Genomic DNA, 24,807 nt, shown 5'->3' on the forward strand with positions numbered 1-24,807 from the left:
GACAAGAAATATAATTACATTAGTCCTTTGTAGACCTTATATCCACTTTAGATGACTTCGAATACGAGTTAGTTAAATTTGGTGTCGCCGCGTAGCTGCAAGTAAACCCTGGCGAAAATAAAATGTAAACCGAGCGTTAACAAAGCATGAATTGGAGAGTAAATCTAATGTAACGGAAAAGTGACGGAAGCGTAAACGAAGCTATTAAAAGGCGTATATTGAATCATCGGAACGTAAAGAAAGCGGCTATTAAATGTTAGAAAAGCGTTAACGAAGTGTCATCAAACTCTCCGACAAGCGTGAACGAAATATCCTTCAAATATAAACGGAGCGTCATCAAACTCCTTAAGGAACGTAAACGAAACGTTATCGAACTCTCCGACAAACATGAATGAAATATCTAATATAATTTTTAAAGAACGTAAATGAAATGTCATCAACCTTATTGGCGAATACGAATGAAATGTTTATACTCTACTATATTTATACTGTATCGTTAATATTGCACTTTACATTTTAAATAGGTAATAAACGGATTATTTTCGTTTATTCACCAGACATTTACTTGTCCGACTTATAAAATCAATTTAATATCTGAAGCTCCTGCATCGAGATCAGAAATTAAATTGAAGTATATCTTTAATCTTATTTGTTACTCTTTGTAAACTTTATATAATTCTCATAACTAAACTTAAATACGAGAAAGATGGCGCATCGCACGTCGCGTAGTGGTAAACGAACGAACTAACAGATCCTTGCGTGCTCGCGCGAAACTTTGACGTCCTTAAAAATATTTCTTTAAATTGTTAAAGTGTATGGAAAGTATTTCATACATGTTTTGTGCAGTGTTTAAGCGTTGAAGAAATGTGGATGAAGAGTTTCTAAGTTAATCAATCATTGAAGTGTATAGGAAGCGTATTGGAGTGCTTCGTTCACATTTTATGGAGCGTTTAGGAAGTGTAAATGAAGAGTTCCTAAAATGTCAATCATTGAAGTGTGCGGGAAGCGTATTGGAGTGCTTCGTTCACATTTTATGGAGCGTTTGGGAAACGTAAAGGAAAACATGAAATATTAAAGTGTAAGGGAAGCGTAACAGAATGCTTCGTATACACTTTATGGAGCGTTCGAGAAATATGCACGAAGATTTAAAATCGCGAGGAGTTAATGGGAAGTCAATGAAGCTTCTAAGGCTGCGATTTCATTACCTATCTGACGCTAGCGTCTAGTCGATCACGTGACCTCTTTTTGGACGCTAGCGTCAAAAGAAAAAAGCTGGATTTGTTCAGCTTCAAGCGTCAAGCAGTGCCTCAAAAATGTCTGTAGAAAACGTAAGTAATATTGTTATTATTTATTTATTTATTACTCATTACATTTTAATAATAACAATAAATTTGCATGAATATATTTATGATAATTTCACGACGTAATCAGTTAAGTATTTTTTTTTAAATGAGTAGAAAATTCAAAATACATTTTTAATGAAATAAATATTTAATTGATCTATGAATTGATATATGAATTGATCTACTAACTTTTATGTAAATCATTAATATTAAATAGCAATATTTATAATAGTTTAATTTGAGTTATAATTCCAAAGACCTAACCTAATCATATAAATTACTTCCAAACATTATGTCCAAAAATTTCTTATTTTAACTATTAACATCAGAACATGTAATATTGTAATTTACTTGTAATAATAAAGTGTATAAAATAATATCTATTATATTTTAATATTCAATAGGAATTTGAAATGGTGCAAACATGTGGGCTTTGCGAAATGGTCATTCCCATTGAAAATATTAATACTCATCCTTGCTTAGAAGGATATTCTAAATATTATGTTGATAATTCAACATTATACTTTTATCCAATGACAGGTACATATAACAATCATAATGACAGTGCCTGAGGATTATGCAAATTATTTCTATATGACGCTTTGTTACAGATGACGGACAAAACATAATAAGAAAAAGTTTAATTGAGAATGATGAAATAGTAGTAATAGAGGCAAAAGAAAACAATAAAAAAAATTTATATAATAATTCTAATAAGGAAAATTTGTCAAGTAAGAAATATAAATTGTAATCACTTAAAAATAAGATGTAATATTAAATATATAATTTTATTTTATTTTTGCAGATAATATTCAACATTTAAAAAGGAAGCTCCCAATGACAACCAATATTCCAGAACCAAAAAGAAAATTCAAAACAGGTTTGTCATTCGACGAAGAAGAGCTGTTGATTCTGGAAGTACAAAAACGAGAAGCGTTATGGAATTTCCAATTAGATATTAAACAAAGAAATCCGAAAGAAAGAAATAAATTGTGGCAGGAAGTTTCTGACGCATTAAATGGTAAAAATAAAAAAGAGAGTCTTGTTTTTTAAAAAGCTTTATATATTTCTTCCAATGTTTTTTTAACATTTTATATCTAAGATGTCATTACATTTTTTTAGGTGTAATTAGTCCAGAAACAGCTAAAAATAAATTTAAATCTTTACATGATACTTATCGTAAAATTATTCAATCTGAACAAAAGGCAAGTGGATCTGCAACACCAAATACTACTCGCTTGTGGCAACATTATAATAATATGGAATTTTTGCGTGACTCTTGTTTGGTCAAAACGTAAGTTTTGCTTTCGTATTTATTAAAAGAGTGCATATGTAAAACAAATATTTAAAATTTTCTATTAATTTTGATATTATTAAAGAATATTCAAATTAAATTTGAATTATGAAATTTAAAAAATTTACATGTGTGTACCTAATAAATTATATACATATTTAATTATTCATTGATACATTTTAGCACAGCATCAAATATTCCTAGAACAAGAGCATCGTTCAATGATTCGGATCAGTCATCAGAAGAAACTAGGAATGTTCGGTCAGGTATATAACATTTATATGAAAATTTATATTTGTCTTTTATATATGATTGAGATTGAAAAAAATATTTATAAATGTGATTTACCTATTGTAATCTATTGTATACACGTACAATACATTATACGCACACGCACATATATATATATATATATATATATATATATATATATATAATTATTAATCTTTATTACTTTACAGCTAAAAAAACAGATAATCTCAAAGAAAACAGTGCTATTGAGAGAATTGCTAATGCTTTTGCGATACTTCCAACGATGAAATTATTTTACCGCCTCCACCTCAGCCTGATGACATCGACTCTTTTTTAAATTTGTTGGGGTCTCGAATTCGTCGTTTATCCGAAGAGCAAAAACAGGAAGCATTTCAAAGACACTTACAGTTGTCATATGATATGCTAAAAGAAAATAGTATATAAAATCAAATTCTAACTGTTATTATGAAACTAAATTATCACAACTATTGTTTTGTTTGCTACATTTTATTGAATAAAGTAATATAATAATGTTCTTTATAATAATGTTCCTAATAATGTAAAATTTTTTATTAAAAAGTTACAAATAAAAGATTCAATATAATTAACTTATACTTAATATTTATTTATATATTAATACCTATTTACGCAATTAATACTTATTTACACAATTAATACTTATTGACATTATTAATTATTTTATTTCTTTATTCTTAATATTTTAACAGTGCTCGAATTGCCAGGGAACTGCTCCTTCGCTATTAAAATAGTGACAAAATGTATCTCTTATCATCATGGCTTTACGTGAACCTAAATTAGAATCACATTGAGTTATATTTCGCAAAGCACCTTCATCAGTTATATCTGAGCTCAAAGTATCAGATATAAAACTGTATGAATTGTCTTGATCAATTAGATTGGATGGTATATATTCGTTATGATCAATATCTTTAATTCGCAGCCAATTGTGTAAACAGATAACAATTTTCCTGAACAATTTTCATACATGTATCAACTGTAGTGTCAATGGGACGCCTTAATATCCGCCATTGGCTACATAAAATTCCAAAAGAACTTTCGATCATTCTTCTTGCTCTACTTAGTCGATAGTTGTAGATTTTTCGTTCTTGATTTAAACCTCCTCTTCCAGGATACGGTCGAAGTAAATATTCTGATAAAGGAAAAGCTTCATCACCCACGATTACGAATGGTAGAGGTATTTCATCAGCTAATATAGCTTGTGGTTCTGGTAAATTCATTTCCTCATTATGAAATTTTTGTCCCATTAAAGAAGATCGAAAAATGCCACCATCACTACGTCGACCATATGCTCCAATGTCCACAAAAGTAAACATATAATTTGCATTACATATTGCCAGAAGTACTATGCTGTGAGAATTCTTGTAATTATAATATGAAGAACCTGCGTTATTAGGACACTGAAAAAAAGTATTTCAATTGGTGTAAAAAAAAAACAGTTTTTAAGAAAAAATATGTAATTTGCAATTAACAATTCCATATTTTTTCTTAAAAACAACTGTATGTTTTCTTTACACCAATTGATTACTCTCATTATTTTGTACATAAAAGTATTAAGGTAAGATAGTCGAAAAATGAATATTTTACTAGATATTTTACGGTTTATATAAAATTAAGAAATTATTTCAAGCCTCATAACTCGAAAAGTACTCAATGAAGAAATACTTTATTATAGTGTTTTGGAAAGCTCTCGAGATAAGCTACAAGAATAAGTAATAAAAAATAGGGGGTCCCGTTTAAAAAATTCTAGGTGACCTTGCTCTGACCTTGGCGACGCCACCCAAGGTTAAACTCATAGCACCAGTAAATAGTTCTTTTGAAATCCTACAACTTTGGTTCGAAACATTTTTCTCAGAAACGTTTCGTTTTCGAGATATTTGACCGTTTCCAGACTTTTCTAACACCCTGTATATGTATATATTAAAATTAAAATTAATAATAGTATAATTGATAATAATAAGTAAAATTGAATTATAAGTAATAGAATTGAATATTCATTCTTATTCCATAGATATAGTAAAGAAATAAGATGGGTAAGTGAATCGCAACTAAATCTAGGAATTTTAAGATGGCGGGACGTCACATATGGTTACTTCAGAAAAATGGCTGTGACGGTTTGGTCAATGACGTCTAGTAAACTATCCCAGGTCGGGTCAAACTCGACTATTCGAAAACGCCATTATGGCGTTTTCAAGTGATCGGATTTAATCGCTCCGGGCTAGTTTACTAGATGTCATTGACCAATCACAACCATTCCTCAGAAGAATATAACCCATTCTTCAGAAAAATAGTTGTGATTGGTCAGTAATGTCTAGTAAACTATCCCGGAACGATTAAACCCGACCACTCGAAAATACCATTAGATTCACGAATTTTATAACAGTTGCAAAGTGACTTTTTCTGCTGAACCATTGGCCGCATTCAGCGGACTCAACTGCTAAGTAGCAATCGAATATGATTGGTTTCTAAGGTTTATTTTTTATTCCTGCACTAAACTGAACTAGAACTGAACTTGTACTGAATCAGTGCAAGCGAGAATTGAAAGAATAGGCGGGAATAAAAAACGCTCGAAGTGCAAGAGTAACATGGCGTCATATATTAAATAAAATAAAATAAATAAATAAAATAATATTAATAATATTATGTATTATATTATTATTTATTATTTATATATTATATATTATTATTTATTATATTATAAATTATGAAAATGTTTATATTATAAATTTGAAAAAATTTTAATTTTTATAATTTTTTAATAATTTTTTATAAATTTTTAACCTATTACATTTTAAATATTATAAAATTTTTCAAATATTATAAAATCTTTTTTATTTTAACCTTTAAGGGGATCCTGTACTGAACGGCGAACTCTTACACGATTACAGCGCCCTCATCTAATCCTCATCCCGTATCTCTCTCTATCACGTTATTTATAAAGAAGATGCACTGCTTTTTCCACTCTACTTTAGCGATATTTCAGGTACATACGGATTGAAATTTTCGGAAGAATGCCATTTATTAATTAGGCAATTAAATTCAGTTTTTATAGTTCGACAATCTTCTACGGTGTAGTACACAATCGTAAAAACTACTGTTTTATGCATAAAAGCTATAAAACTTTTATAAGAAGCTAATATTTGTACAAGTTGACAGTTCTGATGCCATGTTGCTTTAACATGTCGATAAATAAAAATGTAATTTTATACTTATTTTTTTTCTCAATATAAAATCTCGTACTATATAGAGTTTTCACGTGTCCGTTTGCGTGTATACTTCAATTCTGAAGAAGGATTTTTAATTCTATACAGGCAATAAAAAATGGCACACTTCCGAAAATTACGGTGTTTTCGTCGATAATACAGGCGACTCCAGCATCCTCTTACAGTTCTGGAATAAAAAACGCTTTAAGTGTACACTTTTTGAACTAGTTCAGTCAGTGCAGGAATAAAAAACAAACCTCTCTTTCAGATCTGGTCAATCATAAATGGTCTGTTCTTTATAGTTGAACTGGCTGCACTGGGCTGCACTTCAGAGGTTATTCTTTTTACTCTACATTGAGAGGACATTAGTGCGGCCCAGTGCAGCCAGTTCAGCTATAAAGAACAGACCCATTGGCCGTATTCAGCAGACTCATGGCCATCACACATAAAATTCCATAAGCACGTAAGTCCCGATCAGGGCCACTAAACTTCCATGTAATTTTACGTGACCAGCATTTGTGACGCCCTCTGAGATATGTTCCCTGGTAAAATGGAACTAAATATCAATATGGCGTCCATATATATAACATTGGACGCCATATTTGATGTATATATGTATATAATTACTATTTTACAGTGCTTTAATTTAAATAAAATTAATATTAGACAAAATTTTTTTTTCTATTATAATACTTTATTAAAATATATATAAAATAATGTATATATAAAATATATGTGATGTACATATACATATACGTATACATATATGGGATGTACTAAACCAGCGCACTTCCTCTGTATATCTTTTACAATGGAAATTTATAATTTTGATAATTTTGCATTATATTTAATTTAACAAAAATAAGCAGGATTTATTTTTTTTTCTTAGAATGTTTTAAATACATTCTCCTAGCCTGATTATAAATAAAATTATCGCATACTTCTTCTATTTTTTCAGATAATATTTTATTGATAAACTTGCACCATTGTAAAATAAATATTTTTGCAGTTACATCTATGATAATATTCTTTACAATAGAACAATGTATCATGGACAATGAGAATGCTTCAGTCAGAATATTTTTTAATTTTTCTATTATATGTATTTCATGACAAAACTGAGGAAACTGTAATTCTGCAAGATCTAATGCATGCTGAACACTTTCTAAAATACAATTGTTTTATAATTTTAAAACATATTTCACATTCCATTACAGGGTTTTTTTTCTCAATCATTATTAATATTTTTTGTGCATCTACAAACATATTTTTAGTTATTACTTCCGGTATAGCCGCTTCAACACATTCAATATCATCATCATTTTTATCTATTTCTAACTCTATTTCATTAGCACGACATATTTTTAATAATGCTAATGATGTGCCTTCGTTACTTTCCTCACAATTTGATGATATACAATGATTTGATGTCAAATTTGTGGTTACAATTGTTTTAAACGAACCAGTAAACTGAAAGACTGATGGATTAATATTTCTATGCCCGTTATCTCTAATTTGACTGAAGCAATTCTCTAGCACATCTTGATTAATATGTTTTAAGTTAAATGAGGAAAATTCAGCTGTTTTGAGCACATACCATAAATATGTTGCGCTCTAAATAGTCCACATCCAATTTATTAAACATTTTGGTGGATTTCTTCGGATTACTTTATGAGTCTTTTTCTCAACAAATTCCATCTGGCGAAGTTTATTGTATGCTTCTTTCCAAAATTTTATATGATTACTTGTATTATTTATAATACTAGTAAGTCCTTGTTCTTTCTTCCCATTAAAAGAATCGAAAAGCTCATCAAAAAATAATATCGTGTCTGATGTTGCGACAGCATTTTGTGATAAATGCATCTCGCCCTTTTTTGTATTCATAACACCTGCAATAAAATTCACACAATATTTGGATATCATGTATAATAATATTTATTTTCATCATTTAAGTATTTTATTATTTATTAATATATAAGTAATATATTTTACCTTGATTAAAAGTCAACACCACGTCCATAAAATTTGCTACTGTATGACTAATAACTTGTGTAGCATATTTAACCTTCATTTTAGGTATCATATTTAAGAAAATATGCTTATCATTAAGTTTAGGCATCTGCCGTTGCTTCAAAAATGAATATTTGTCCATTTCGTATATTGTAATAATATCATCCCACGATGCGAATTGTTCACTATCCTTTTTTATATTTTTATTAATAAGCAAATCCTTTGTTAATAAATTATTACGTATTCCTTTTTGCAAATATACGTAATCATAAAACGGAATAATTTCTTGTTTCGCTATAAGGAACGTATTTTCTACAAACATAGAAATAATATTTATATTAAATATTGTGCAATTATAAAAAAATTATTATAATGAAAATTTATAATTAAGAGATTATATACATTAGATTTACTTACTGGGATTCTTATGTGTCATGCGTCGTAAACGGTTGGCTTCTTCAATTAATAAATTAATAGCTGCTACATTTGTAGCTCCTTGATCGCATACGGTTGCTACTGGTCTGAAGCCACACTTCATAAGTATTGTTAACCACTTTTTGATGCACCTTACAAGCTGTATTGTATTTGTTGTGCTTTGACAAAATCCATATCCAATAGGCATGTGATTACCCGATACAAGACACCTCATATAAAACATTATTGCATGATCTGCAAATTTTCTTGTTCGTTTCATACCCCAATCTTCAAAGCCAATAATTTTATCTTTTTTCGAATCGTAATAAATGGCAGGTTGTATAGACATTTCATCCCAAATTAACAAAGAATATAATTCTTTATCTTTGACTTCTTTTGCAACTAGTTGGAGATATTTAAAAATGATATTGTTGCATCCAGAATTTAAAGGAATATGTCTGAGTTGTGTGTCTAAAGTAGTAGCAGAAGGACATAATAAATATTTTGAGAGAAAGTTATATGAAGAACGAGATCTACGATAAATCCCTATGCAAAACATTTTTTCTCCATTGTATAACGTCTCGCCTATTATTGAAAAAGAAGATAATATTTACAAAAACAAGATAATATTTACAAATAATTTTTATAATACAATAATTTGTAAAATAATATTGACAAAAATGGAAATGGAAATAAAAAAATTTGTAAATGAAAAAAGATGGACATAATAAAAGGAAATTGGGGGGATTAATAAATTCTCATTAAACTAGATTGTAATTATTTTGCACATTATTTTGGATTTAAGCTAGACTTTAATATGTATCTATTTTCATCTCTCTCTTTTTTTCTAAATAAGGACAGATACATATTTAAGTCTCGCTTAAAGTCAAAATAACAGCAATCAGGTCTTAAACTTTAAAGTTATACCTGTGGTGCTACATTACTGTTCCGTAAAATCATGTTTATAAATTGCTGTTGTATATTTGCAGTTTTATTAATTCGGCCTTTTTTATTTGTACATCGTTTTACTTTTATTTTTGATGTACTTTGTTTCATTTCATTAATGCGTCTCTTTAGACGTCTTTTCTCTTTTTTCAATTGTACCGTCTTTTCATAAAATTTTCTGGCTTTTGGGGTTAATAAATTTTTTCTGCTTATTTCTTCAAGATCAGGTCTTGTATACGATTTTAGGTTTTGTTGAAAGTGCGTAGTAATTTTATCTTTTAACTGCTCAATTTCTTCTCCTTGCTGCTTTAATAATTGTTGTTGTTGTATTATATGTTCTTCATGCTGTTGTAATATTAATTCTTGCTGTTGCTCTCTCAATGCTTGCTACTGCTCTTTCAATTGTTGCTCTTCAACAAATACATTATAATCATTTTGATTTTGCAAAATGAGTTGTCTTTGTTCTTGTAACTGAGATTCCAATTCTTAGTATTGTGCTTCAGAACAATTCTTGTGTATTCCTTTGTTATTTGAACTCACTGAACTTGAATTTGCTGTAATTATACTTTTTTCTATTGATAGTATATGTATTGATGGAATCGCAGTACTTTTTAAGACTCGTCTAGTTGGAGAACAACTATAATCATCATCAAGAAAATGTTTGTAGCATACTCGCAGCTTTTGCATTTCAAGTTCTTCTACTGACTTTATATTTAAACTTTCTAGCCATAATTTGCGACGTTCGATATTTTTTGGAAATAAATGGGATGGTACATTTTTTCCAGAATGACAATCAAAAACACAACACGATCTTACCATTTTTTATAAAATGATATTGGTTGTGATGTACGTAATATTAAAGTAAACTGAATTTTATCTATAATGCAATATAACGTTATGAACCTGTTGTATAAGCGATTTCCTATTTTTAATAATAATTTGTCTTATGTCACTACTTACATGAACAAATTGGATGCAATCAAACCAAGTATTTATACTGAACCACGTGTTACATTACGCAGAAAATTTTAAGAGGTTAGTTATGTCTAATGGCGGAATACTCACACGTACTCACTCACACATCCATATTTAGTTCATATGCTGAGGATCATATCATAGAGGCGCCACTAATGCTGGTACAAGGAGTTTAGTGGCCCTGGTCCCGATTTACAGTAGATAATTTAAGCCCTAAGCCTTAAGAAATTGACCAATCACAGCCGAGTATTCTCTTCATACTTGACTGTGATTGGTCAATCTCTTAAGGCTTAAGGCTTAAATTACCTATTGTAGACCCGGCCTAAGACGTAAACGTAAGGAAATCGACCAATTACGGTCGAGTATTGGCCTCTTGGAGGGGCCAATACTCGACTGTAATTGGTCGATTTTCTTACGCTTACGTCTTACGTGCTTAAGCGGTGTCTACAATGAGATTTTAAGGAGACTTAAGGCGTAAGATTTAAGAAATTGACCAATAAAAACCAAGTATTAAGAGAATACTCGACTGTGATTGGTCAATTTCTTAAATTTTACGCCTTAAGTCTCCTTAAAATCTCATTGTAGATGCCGCATTAAGGCGTAAGACTTAAGTCTCCTTAAAATCTCATTGTAGACGCCGCATTAGTCCCGATCTACAATAGGTAATTTAAGCCCTAAGCCTTAAGTAATTGACCAATCACAGTCGAGTATTCTCTTCATACTTGACTGTGATTGATCAATCTCTTAAGGCTTAAGGCTTAAATTGCCTATTGTAGACCCGGCCTTATGGAATTTTATGGGTCTGTTCTTTTTAGCTACACTGCTGTACTAGTGCAATAAGTTAGAAAGAGACAAACTTACTTTCTTTCACTCTAACTAATTGCACTAGTGCAGTAGTGCAGCTAAAAAGATCAGACCCTATGTGTGATGGCCATGAACAGATCTAAGATTTGTTCGCGTCGCATGCTCCAATGTACACCAGAGAACACTTGGATCACAGGTAAGATGGCGGTTAGAGCAGATGAGTTTATGTGTACCAACTCTTGGTGACACGAACGGACTTGAGGCATTTCCCTTTCCTTTTTTGCTTCCAACCAATCGCACATTACAATCGGCCATCCATCAATTCATATTTTATATATTACGCATGCGCGCACATTTGCCCCAACTGCACCACCTTCGAAGGTGAGGCAAATGGAGCATCCTAATTGCTCCATAGAGTATGTTCTATCGCGACGCGAACACCTAGTCGCCATATTAGTTCCGGTGACGCGAACGTATTGGAGCGCATTGGAGTGAGTAGGAGTATGTTGGGGCAGAGAGAAGCCTGAGAGGGGCCATGCCGTCGTTTTTCGTGTGACGATTTCACTAAGCCGCGCAGTGGCGCCCCGTAGATCCATTTTAGAGCGGACGAAACTACATGGCCAGATCCACTTTTCGATGCCATGATAAAACCATCGATTGGTGCGTGTCCGGACTAGATCCATAATTGTGGATCAAAAGTATGAGAATATATTATGGGTTTATTAATTGTTTTATTACATATTATTAACTGCGTGTAATCTCTATTGTTTTAATACATATTATAAATTCGAATAATTGATCATATTAGAAAAAACTATTTCACACTAAAAATATTTATTTATCATAAAATTTTGCGAGACATCTTTATACATATATGTGTGTCGTCACGCACATATAAAGACGTTTCGCAAAATTTTATGATAAACATTTTCAGTGTGTGAAATAATTTTTTTTCTCATGTAATCAATTATTATTCGAATTCATAATATGTATTAAAACAAAAGAGATTACGCACAGCTAATAGTATGTAATATATATATGTGTGTGTGTGTGTGTGTGTGTGTGTTGTGTGTGTGTATGGTATGTACGTATGTATGTGCGTATGTATGTATAAAAGCGATGCGAGAGTTACATGAGGAAGCGAGAAGGACGAATGAAATAACAATAAGAGCGAACGAGATAGAAATAGCACGAGCAACGAGGACTCGAGCCTCGAGCTCGAGAATCGGATTTTTCTTGCGCGCTATTATTTTGCTCTCGCTCGCTCCTATTATTGTTTCGCTCGTTCTTGTTACTGTTTCGCTCGCTCTCGATTCTTGGGTCCGCTTATCTTTCCGAGCTGTCTATCACGATTGTCAAGTGTGACAGAGAAAGTAAGACCATGAGTAGAGAGCGAGGGAGATGACCTATCATCAAAGAGTTCCGAAAGTACTCTTACAATCGGTTTCTTCGCATCCTCTATTCATTCGCAATTCACGAAAATGTAAACATCTTATAAAATAAAAATTAAAACTTTTATTTTTAATTTCATCGGTTTGAAAGTAATTTTAATGAATTAAAGAGATTTTTGCGATTAAAATATCAAACACGACGTAAATCGGATAATTTTTAATTAGTCTGATAATAAAAATTTTATAATTATATATTTAACTAAATTTATGCGATTTATATCGCGTTTGATATTATTTTAATCGCAAAATTCTCATTATTCTATTAAAATTACTTTCAAATGAATAAAAAATGCATTTCATTTTTTGACATATATTCGTGAATATTATAAATGAAGTCTCATGTAAGAAACTTCGGAATCTGCGACATCGGGAATTTTTTCGTTATTTATAATAATATACGACTTTAAATGACCATAAAATAAAAATTAAAGCTTTTATATTTTATCTTTTATATTTGATCTTTTTGATTAAAAGGGATTAATGAAATTTTTGCGTTTAAAATGACATCGAACACAATATAATTCGGATAACTTTTATTTATTGTTATATAAGTAAAAGTTGTTATATAAGTAAAAGAATGTATCTAATTGAAAATTATTCTAATAAAATATTGGGTTTAATGTGATTTCAGTCGTAAAAGTATTAATTCTAAAGTTATGTTCAGTAAGATAAATTAAGTAATGTAAAAATTTTACTAAATAACTGTGTTATAAGATCGACACTTGACTCGTATTGCCATTAAAACTAATTTGTTTAATTTTTATATTTCGAGTCTTATATTTTTAATAATTGTAAAAATTTTAGTTTCTAATACATTTTCAATGTTATCAATTGTAGTGTTTACATGACGTCTCCTGGTCTAAATATGGTCAATATAATTAATATTAAATGGTCTATATATTGTGCAGTGAAACAAATTATTTTAATTTATTATATATATTAAAATAATTTATATATTTCTTTCACATATTTAAATGTAAAATGTTTTGCATCTTATTTTCTTATTTGAAATATATTATAGACAAATTTGTAATGAAATAGTAATTTTTGTTTTTACAAATAAGTACACACACATACAACATATATATACTAAATAATTTATACAATGCATTAAAGTGTTATTTTCACAATTGCAGTTTAAATCAGATTATTAAAATTTATTAAAATAAAATTGTAAATATAACATAAAATTAAGATTATTATAATCCCGGGTGAAAATTAAGATTATTATAATCCCGGGTGTCCCATGGGATTGTGTTGAAACTGTAGAGTTGGTACGCTCCTCCGTGACTTCAGATAGGGTCTTACAGTTAACGATCGACTATTTGAAGGTTCGCAATTTTATTTTGGCTGTGGTAGAAGCAAGTTCGAGCGTCAAAATGAATAATTTAACTACGGAAGAAAAGGTTTACCTCATCGAGTGCTTCTTTTCTAGAGGAAAAATATATAGCAGTGCTTTTAAGGGGTTTCGTTCTAAGTACGGATCGCATAAAGTTACGAGCGAAACGACACTTAAGAGGTTAGAATTGATCATTTATTTAAATTTATGCGTTACATTACTTCATTTTTCGGCAATAAATTTCCATTAAAATCAATTTTTGTGTTGTTTTTGACAGAATTATCGATAATTTCATGCAATATGGAACAATTCAAGACCGTAGACATGATCTGCCAGGCCCGTCTGCATCTATTGCCGTAGAAAAATGTATTGACAAGGCTAAGAATTATTTCGAACAAAATCCAAATGCATCCATTCGGAAAGGTGCTCAAGCGCTTAAAATATCGAAAACAACGTTGCACAGGATTTTAAAACATTTCCTGAATAAGCATCCGTATAAAATAACCTCGCATCAATTGCTAACCAAACGCGCTATGGCAAAACGAGTCGAATTTTGCAAAACAATAAATGGAATGTTTGAGGATGGAGAACTATGCAAACATTCTGTTCAATTCAATTTATACCCATTCAAAATCGCAGACTTTCCTTTTTTCAACGCAGCTTTAGCCATGTCAATGACTACGTTTACACGACTCGATTTACGCCGAAGTTCTAACATTGATGTTATAACTACTGACGTTAGATGCCGTGTAAACGCTCGTTTACGATGAAGTTATTACATCGATGTAGTAACTCAGTCGTTTGGCGAAAAGGCTTAGCGTTACTACATCGACGTAAAAAGATCGTGTAAATGGCCGCAGTGTAACGATGGCAATGATGCCAACCGTCAAAATTAAACATCTTAACTCTTTCTTGTTTGCAAAATTGGTATTACGCCATAGAACGTACAGAAGAGCATATTAAAGAAAGTAAAAAAATGGAAACCAAAAAACGGGAAAATTGGGAAATCGAGGAAACTCGATATTTTCTCAAATTAATGAGAGAACGACAAATAATGAATAGTTTAGACGGAAAAAGATTTCGGGCAGATGATATTTTTAAATATTTAGAATCGCCCATGAAGGAAAAAGATTATAACAAAACGTCAAAGCAAATGCAAACTAGATTTCGAACTCTGAGGCGTAAGTAAAAATATATTCTATGGGAAGTAAATACATGTAATGTAGTTGATAATTTTTTTGATTTATTGAACAATAATTTCATATTGTAACGTTATTTGCAATTTAAATAATAGTTCAATATAATTGTTTTGATAAATTGTGAATTCGGATCAAAGTTTCGAGAGAAACACAATGTGCCAAGAGATTGAGGGATCTTATATTCAATTGACATAAGCTGATATGCAGTCTAATTTATTAAGATCACAGTGATGTAACAGTTAATTAATTACAAATCAGTCATAAGAAGTAGATGGCGAAACACAACGAATGATCGCGTTAACGTAAACTGAAAAGAGCATTTCGGAGCACGAGATTGCCGCAATAATGGCGCAGAAAGTCTAGTCGTTGCCACGTGTTCGAAAGTCTAAGAAAAGAGCGGAAATTAAGTATTTTAATGAGAATACCTGTTTCTAGTAACGGGCACGAGAGTTGTAACGCTTTGTTAGCATTCACTTCAAAAATTTGGATACAGATCAGTCAGTTATATTCGCACAAGAGTGTTTAGCTATTTCACAGAAGATCGCTCTTTTACAAAGAAGGCTCGAAACGTTCTGGCTCATTGCTAGAAAGACTTCGTCACGTAAGGCTAATTTCGACTGTCAATTGCGCGTAATTGCGTACTGATGGAGCCATCGACTCGTACGTGGATCAATCGATTCGATCATTTTGCGTGTGACTTATCGACACGTATATTTCAAGTTTAGTCATTCTGTTCGGCGTTATATGAATAACCAAACATACCGCCCGCCTCGGATAATTTATCCGATCGTCGTGAGTATATACCGCCCGCCGTGCTTAAGACTGTTATCGTATCGGAGAGTGAGGTCTTATAACTAATAACAAAAATGATAAACGAATGTAATTTACAAGGAATATATAATGATGTAGAGAAAAACTCGAATTGAACATTAACTTAATCATTGAGAACAAGATTCATAAGAAATCGAAAGGAACAAAACTTAAGTCTAATTAGCTTATCCTATTGATCATTAAACAATTTTAGTTTAAATGAAACGGAGTTTACGATCACTGACCGTCATCCATTTTAGATTGATCTGCTTGATTGTTTACATCAACCAGTAGAAAACACAATTTTGCTATTGATCGTTTGTAAGTTGAACGTGCCGTTTTAATTGTTACTACCCGAATCAATCCATCATTGCCGGGTTGACAATCAACAATACGTCCCATTTCCCAATTACTCGGAGGCGTTAATGAATTTCGCAGAAGAACTAAGCGTCCTACCTGAGCTAAGCTTTGGACTTCGCGCCACTTTGGGCGTTGGTGTAAAGTATGGAGATAGTCGTTGGACCAAGCCTTCCAAAATCCATCACGCATTTGATTAAGTAACTGCCATCGAGTTAGACGAGTTTCCTTTTCGTCAAGAAGTGAACAGTTAGGGATTGTATAGAGAGCAGTACCAATCAAAAAATGGCCTGGTGTCAAAGCGGAGTAATCGTCGTAATTATCAGAGAATTGACCGAGAGGTCGAGAGTTTAAACATGCTTCGATTTTGCAGAGTAAAGTATTCATTTCCTCGCACGTTAAAGTATGAGAACCGATTACACGTTTAGTGTGATATTTCACGCTCTTAACACTAGCTTCCCACAATCCACCAAAATGTGGAGAAGCGGGAGGGATGAAGTTCCATTGAACCCCTCGTTCAACCAATTGATTAATTACGTTCGGATCTCGGGTGGCGTTGTGCCATGCATTGATTAACTCGCGTTGAGCTCCTTGAAAGTTAGTCGCGTTGTCTGTATAGACGTGAGATGGAGTCCCGCGGCGTGCACAAAAACGATCGAAAGATGCGAGGAACGCTGCGGTTGAAAGGTCGCTCACTAGTTCTAAGTGTATGGCTTTGACTGTCATGCAAACAAATACGGCGATATACGCCTTACGCGAAGTGTGTCCTCGGCCTGGGTTCGATCGGACTTGAATTGGTCCGGCATAGTCAATTCCGCAATGCAGGAAGGCTCGAATTGAAGGACGAACTCGACATTCTGGTAAATCTCCCATCAATTCGTTTTGAATTTGAGCCCTTTCTCTTGCACATACAACACAACGGTAAAGCGTTGCTCGTATTGTTTGTCGAGCGCGCAAAATCCAGAATTCTTCTCGCAGTAGGAATAATGTTAATTGTGGTCCTGAATGCAACGCGCGTAAATGCGTGGCTTGGATAAGTAAGGAAACAAGTGGATGGGCTCCTAAAACTATCGGAGTTTTCGTTTTTGCTGGTAGATCAGCATTTTGGAGTCGGCCACGTATCCGAATCAAACCTTGTTCGTCGATAAACGGATTCAAAGAGTTGAGTTTGCTATTCTTTTGAATGTTAACCTTTTTTGACAATGAAGAATATTCCTTCGGAAAAACCTGTTGTTGAATGGTTCTTATCCAAAATTCGCGAGCGTGTTGGATGTCGCTCGGAAGCAAGAATAAAGATGAACTGTTGAATGTCTTGTTCTTTATATCCCTTTTTGAACTGGATCGAACATGTTTTCGAAGTTGTTGCGTAAACTTAATTACATAAGCTGTTACGCGTAGTAATTTTGGCCACGAAGAAAATTTCATTGCTAGATCCCAATCATTGATGTATTGAGTAACATGCATTGGCAATTTGTTGCGATCTTCTAAGCATGATTCAGCTGATTTAACTTGAGGCGTTTGAGGCCATTGGTCTGAAGATAATTTGAGCCAAGCGGGGCCTTCTCACCATAGGGCTTGGGTCTTGAGATTAGAGGGTTTAACTCCTCGTGAGGCTAAGTCCGCCGGATTTTCCTTTGACGGGACGTAATGCCAAATTGCATAAGGCAGTTGAGTCTGGACATAGTGGACGCGATTCGCGACAAAGATCTTCCATCGTGACGAAGATTGATTTAGCCAAGTCAAGGCAACAGTCGAGTCTGTCCAACAATGACAGTTTGCTTGTTTGAGATCAAGAGTGGTTTGAGTAAATGTTAATGTGCGAGCTAGTAACACAGTTGCACATAGCTCTAGTCGGGGGATGCTCATTGGTTTAAGTGGAGCCACCTTTGATTTGGCTGTTAAAAGTGTGATGTCAGTTGATCCATCGATTTTAATAAGTTTTAAATACACGACAGCTCCATACGCTGAAGTGGACGCATCAGCGAAGCCATGTAATTCAATGGCAATGGTGTCTGAACCATGCCCTGTCCATCTGGGAATGGAGAAGTCTCGAAGGCATTCGAGTTCAGAATAATAGTCTTGCCATTTTATTCGGATGTCATCGTCTATGATGTCATCCCAGTTATAGCGATGCAACCATAATTGTTGCATGATAATTTTTGCTAAAATAACAACCGGAGTCAATAGCCCAAGGGGGTCGAAAAATTTCGCGATTGTTGACAAGATAGAACGTTTTGTGGTCGGAAATGAATCTGGAAGCGTGACTTCAAATTGAAAAGCATCGTTACTTGGATTCCATTTGATGCCTAAAACTTTGACGTGATCGTCAACTTGAAGAGTTTTTTGAGAAGCTAAACCGTGATCAGTAGGATCGATACCTTCGAGGAGAACCGGTGTATTACTTGCCCATTTGCGAAGTTGAAACCCAGCTTTGCTAAGTAACGATGTTAATTGCTCTTTTGTACTTAATGCCAATGGTATATCATCAGCACCAAAGACGCAGTCATCGACGTATGTGTGCTGTCGTAGAATAGGAACGGCTAAAGGAAATTCGGAACCTTCGTCCGTTGCAAGTTGTTGCAATACACGCAAAGCTAAATAAGGAGCACTTGCTGTCCCGTAAGTCACGGTAAGAAGTTTGTAATCTTGCACTGACGAATCTACAGATGGGCGCCATACGATTCTCTGATAATCGTTGTCGAATGGGTGAACAAGAATTTGCCTGTACATTTTTGTAATGTCAGCAATGTAGACATAGCGAAACAGACGCCATCGCATTAAGATTGAAGGTAATTCTACTTGTAATTTCGGACCGATGAGAAGATGGTCGTTCAGGGACTGGCCATTTGACGTGGGGTGTGACCCATTAAAGACTACCCGAAGGTGTGTCGTAGTACTGCTATCGCGGATAACAGCGTGATGCGGAAGGTAGATACTCTGATCTTTAGACTTGTTTTGAGTTTGAACCTTAGCCATATGGCCTAAGCGTTCATATTCAGCTAGGAATGCGTTGTACTCTTCATATCTGTGTGATTGAGATTTTAAACGCGATTCGAGTCGCAATTGCATCGCGAGAACTGATGGCTTGGATTCGCCTATGTTAAGAGGAGGATTGGTCTTGAAGGGCAATCGAACTATGTATTGACCCGTTGAGGAACGAGAATGTGTTGACAAGAAGTGTTCTTCACATCGTTTCTCTTTAAGTGAGAGATGTGTTTGATGAGGGACATCTTCGATTTCCCAAAAACGTTTTAATTGGTTATTAAAATCCTCGTTCACTGTGCAGTGATGAATCGGAATCGAAGCTACGACCGATGGAATATTCGAACTTATGGGTCCGGATAAGAGCCAACCAAATATAGAATTTTGAGCAAGAGGTTCATGTTGCGATCGCTTGTGCACTCCGGGTAATAAGATCGAGCTATATAAGTCCGCTCCGACAATGATGTCTATGGGATCTGAACTCGTTGGATCAGGATCGGCTAATTCAAGATTGCGAAGGTACGTTAAATTCGTAAGACAGTGCGATCGAGACGGTGCGTAACTAGTGAGTGATTTCAATACCAACGCGTTTACGGAAAGGACTGGGCCTTTAACGATGCGCGATGTTATGTTAATTTGTGTTGCGTGTCGCGCTTGTGACACTGTTTCATCGACTCCGACGATGGAAACTGAGACATGAGTGCGAGATAAGCGTAAGCGTTGCGCTAATCGTTCAGTTATTATTGTAGTAACTGAACCTTGATCTAACAAGGCGCGAACGGTAGTTTGTCGACCGCTTGATCCGCTGACTTGAATCCATGCAGTTGCGAGCAAGATTCCGCATTTTGAAAAACTTGTGTTAGCAAGTAAATGTGAATTGACAGTTTCGATGTCTTCGCATTTTGTTGTTTTGACAGTGTTTGACTTATCAGTGTTCGAATTAGTATTTTGATTAAGATGAAGCAACGTGTGATGATTTTGTTGACAATGGCGGCAAGTGTGTTTGCTTTTACAATCGTTTCGTTGATGACGTGAACTTAGACAATTGAAACAGCAATGTAATTGTTTAACCAATTCACGTCTTTGATCACCAGTTTTTCTTTGGAATTCTGGGCAAGCGGAGAGATAATGCGTCTTTTGACACAGGGGACATTTAATGGTCTTAGTGTTTGCAAGGTGACTTTGAAGCGAGACGGTATTCCTTTTGGATTTGGTTCCCGTTGGAGCAAGATTCTCAAGAGCGCGTATTCGCGATGCTAGAAACTGTTCAAGTATTTCGTACGACGGATATTGATCAGTATCACCGAGTTGAAGTTCCCAAGCCTTTCGCGTTGTTTTATCGAATTTTTGTACGATAAGGTATACCAATATATCATCCCATGTGTCAACAGATCGCCCGAGGTTTTTTAACGCTAGTACAGCTATTTTAGATTTATCACGCAATGCAGTAAGCGATACTGCCGAGTCCGAGCTTGCTTGGGGAAGCGTAATTAAGACATGTATGTGTTCGTGAACTAATCTGCGTTGATTGTCGTACCGACTCTTCAACAGAGTCCAAGCTACTTTGAAATTCGAATCAGTTAAAGTGAGATTTCGAATGACATCGCTAGCTTCTCCTTTAACGCAGGATATCAGGTATTGTAACCGATTGACATCAAGGAGATCTGCATTATTAATTATTAAAGAAGTAAATTGATCGCGAAAAGCTTCCCACTCGCTAAACTCGCCCGAAAACTTTGGAAGATTGATCCGCGGAAGTTGGAAGGTTGATCTTGTTGTAGTGGGCTGATCGGGTTGGCTGCTGATTGCTGATTGCGGGTGCGTGGTTGCCTTAGACTCCAGTTTGGTTTGCCACTCGGCCATGTAGTCGGAAGATGCCAGGAACGTCTCTTCACAGACCGAAAATCGGTCTTGTGTGAAGTAGCTGTGTGTTTCACGAGCTTCCTTTGTTGCGATCGCCATGATCCTGCCGTGTAGGTTTTGACATTGTGAGAATGAATCCTGCATTTGCTGCAATCAATTCCGAATTATACTCAGTGTAAAATTGGACTTTCCAACTTTTTTTAAATTGTCCAGCGAGCGTTCAACAAAACGCATTACGACATTTTGCTGATTTAACAGTTCTTCCATTTTGTTATTATTGTGAGATGATTGTCCAGGCAGTCAATTGAACCTTTAGATGAGGTTGATTTCTGTTGACGAAGCCGAGCTTTGCTTGTCACTGCGTTGTACGGAGCCGAGCGTTGAGTATCGCTGCTTGGTACGGAGCCGAGCGATGAGTGTAACTGCGTTGCACGGAACCGAGCGTTGAGTGTCACTGCGTTGTACGGAGCCGAGCGTTGAGTGTCACTGCGTTGTACGGAGCCGAGCGTTGAGTGTCACTGCGTTGCACGGAGCCGTATAATGAACATCATTTTACACCGATTTGTTAATTAAATGTTAGTTGGCACATCAATCCGGCTCGAAGGACCAAAATGTTTTGATAAATTGTGAATTCGGATCAAAGTTTCGAGAGAAACACAATGTGCCAAGAGATTGAGGGATCTTATATTCAATTGACATAAGCTGATATGCAGTCTAATTTATTAAGATCACAGTGATGTAACAGTTAATTAATTACAAATCAGTCATAAGAAGTAGATGGCGAAAGACAACGAATGATCGCGTTAACGTAAACTGAAAAGAGCATTTCGGAGCACGAGATTGCCGCAATAATGGCGCAGAAAGTCTAGTCGTTGCCACGTGTTCGAAAGTCTAAGAAAAGAGCGGAAATTAAGTATTTTAATGAGAATACCTGTTTCTAGTAACGGGCACGAGAGTTGTAACGCTTTGTTAGCATTCACTTCAAAAATTTGGATACAGATCAGTCAGTTATATTCGCACAAGAGTGTTTAGCTATTTCACAGAAGATCGCTCTTTTACAAAGAAGGCTCGAAACGTTCTGGCTCATTGCTAGAAAGACTTCGTCACGTAAGGCTAATTCGACTATCAGTTGCGCGTAATTGCGTACTGATGGAGCCATCGACTCGTATGTGGATCAATCGATTCGATCATTTTGCGTGTGACTTATCGACACGTATATTTCAAGTTTAGTCATTCTGTTCGGCGTTATATGAATAACCAAACAATAATAAAATTCGAAGACAAATGGGAAAAAGTGGATCTGGCAATTGCATGTCTTCATTTCCATATGCCGAAGAAGTAAGCCAACTTTTGGATTCCCGTCCCATTGCTAGAGGGAATGTTATAGACAGCACACCATTACAAGATTTTTCTGAGAGCAATGACAATAGTTGTAAGTGATTTTGTTATATACATAATTTTTATAAAGTATAGTACGTAAAAATCTAATGAAAGCATATACAGGGTGTATCTTTTTAAGTGATGCACAGCTGAAAAAAAAATATATATATATATACAGGGTGAGTTTTATTGCTTGTGTCAATCTTTTTATCATGCGGGAGATTACCGATTGCATAATAAATTGATCGGTACATAAATGTCAATTATTTGGATCGACCGTATCGAAGGCCCAAATATAATATGTATAATAATAATAATAATAATAATAATAATAATAATAACAATAAATATGTAGCTTTAATAATAATAATACTAATAAATCCATACTACATAATTTCAGCTTTTAACTTGCTTTAATTGTACACATTATATTCGAGTCTTCGATACGGTTGATCCAAATAATTGACATTTATGTACCGATCAATTTATTATGCAGTCGGTAATCTCCCGCCTGATAAAAAGATTGACACAAGCAATAAATCTCACCACAGTATATACAGTAGCGCAACTCCCTGTCGGCACCTTTGAAGTTTGTGTAGCATAAAATGAAATGCGCATGCGCGAAGTCAGCGAGTATACTAGTACTGCCATCTGTACTTTCCTCTCATTCTCTCCTTTGGTTTTCGTTCTCTTTCTAACACATTATAATATGTAATATAAATTAAATTCAATAAAACTTGAATATATGTACATAAAGAAATTGTAAAAAATATAATACAAAATATATAATGCAAATATATATAAAAAATAGTATATATGACATGATGTGAATATTAATTAACCATTTTATATGTCATATATAACTGATAGCAGAAAAGATATATACTCATAATACTCATATATAATTTATAATATATTTACATATTAATACTTATATATATAATTTTTAATATATTTATATATTAATTGTACATACGTATATTTTATATATATATTCAAAAACTTAAAATTAAAAAAAAAACATTTAGATTGAGACTACAATCACTTAAATTTTATTATATAAAATATATATATTTATGAGCAAAATGAATAAAAAAACAAGAAATATATATTTGTTAATAATATATATTTATTTATAAACAGTTGTATTTCGTTAAAAATATTTATTTCACAAACAGACATAATCTTGAAACTAAACCTTTTCTCTCTCAAATCATCTGACCATACCTCAGCTACTCGGTCCACCTCAGCATGAATCAGAAAGAGAGAATGAGAGAGTAGAAGAAGAGAAACAAGAAAGTGTTTTACATTCAATTAAAATACAAATGTGTGAAATACGTTATAACATATATGTCATATAAACGTTTGATGTTTACATCATATAAACATAATCGAGAGCGAGCGAAACAGTAACAAGAACGAGCGAGACAATAATAGGAGCGAGCGAGACAGTAATAGGAGCGAGCGAGACAGTAATAGGAGCGAGCGAGAGCAAAATAATAGCACGCAAGAAAAATCCGATTCTCGAGCTCGAGGCTCGAGTCCTCGTTGCTCGTGCTATTTCTATCTCGTTCGCTCTTGTTGTTATTTCATTCGTCCTTCTCGCTTCCTCATGTAACTCTCGCATCGCTTTTATACATACATACGCACATACATACGTACCCAGTAAGCAAAATGTTAACAAATTGCGTGCAAATTGGCAGCAAATTTAATCAAAATTCCACACCAAATCCATAGCCGTCTGTGTCCGCATTAAGCTCGTGTTTTGCTAGCAAACCTTGCTGACATAACCTGACAGCAGATTGGTGACAAAACCCGAGCAAAGCTTGCTGACATGTTGACATCAAATTGTCGGCGAAAACCGAGCAAGATCTGCGCGCGCGCAATCTGACAACATATTGACGGTAGAAACCGAGCATGATCTGCTTTTGACCAAAGTGCAATAAAATTTAATATTACAGAATAAGTTTTATTGGTAAATTATAATTTTCTTTTCATAAATAACTATGAAATGTAATGTTATATCATAGTTATATCTCACGTAGCAAATTCTATTTCAACTTAATTAAATTAATAATAAAGTAAATTGTGAAAATAATTAAATTTAATTTATAAAATTGAGACATAATTTATATGATAATTAAACT

At 33.7% G+C, this 24,807-nt stretch overlaps 2 protein-coding genes and 2 pseudogenes across 3 annotated transcripts; 1 reads left to right on the plus strand and 3 right to left on the minus strand.

The window, feature by feature from the left end:
* Positions 1-1,118: 1,118 nt before the first annotated feature.
* LOC145968335 (uncharacterized) lies at positions 1,119-3,497 on the plus strand (annotated as a pseudogene). The gene is made up of 7 exons (XR_014437721.1): positions 1,119-1,328; positions 1,748-1,883; positions 1,955-2,074; positions 2,149-2,364; positions 2,466-2,637; positions 2,821-2,903; positions 3,099-3,497. The product of XR_014437721.1 is annotated as an uncharacterized LOC145968335 (transcript).
* LOC145968409 (uncharacterized) lies at positions 3,276-4,334 on the minus strand (annotated as a pseudogene).
* Positions 4,335-16,315: 11,981 nt separating this feature from the next.
* Positions 16,316-17,899, minus strand: LOC145968410 (uncharacterized). Its single transcript, XM_083093835.1, has one exon. It carries the CDS (start codon positions 17,897-17,899, stop codon positions 16,316-16,318), a length of 1,584 nt encoding a protein of 527 aa, XP_082949961.1.
* A 99-nt stretch (positions 17,900-17,998) lies between these two features.
* On the minus strand, positions 17,999-21,379 carry LOC145968411 (uncharacterized). The gene has a single exon (XM_083093836.1). The coding sequence runs from the start codon at positions 21,377-21,379 to the stop codon at positions 17,999-18,001; it is 3,381 nt and encodes a 1,126-aa protein (XP_082949962.1).
* Positions 21,380-24,807: the final 3,428 nt, after the last annotated feature.

Source organism: Camponotus vicinus, unplaced genomic scaffold, assembly GCF_025532165.1.
Source record: "Camponotus vicinus isolate PSW18456_S1 unplaced genomic scaffold, iyCamVici1.0 SCAF_3, whole genome shotgun sequence".
Lineage (NCBI taxonomy): Eukaryota > Metazoa > Arthropoda > Insecta > Hymenoptera > Formicidae > Camponotus > Camponotus vicinus.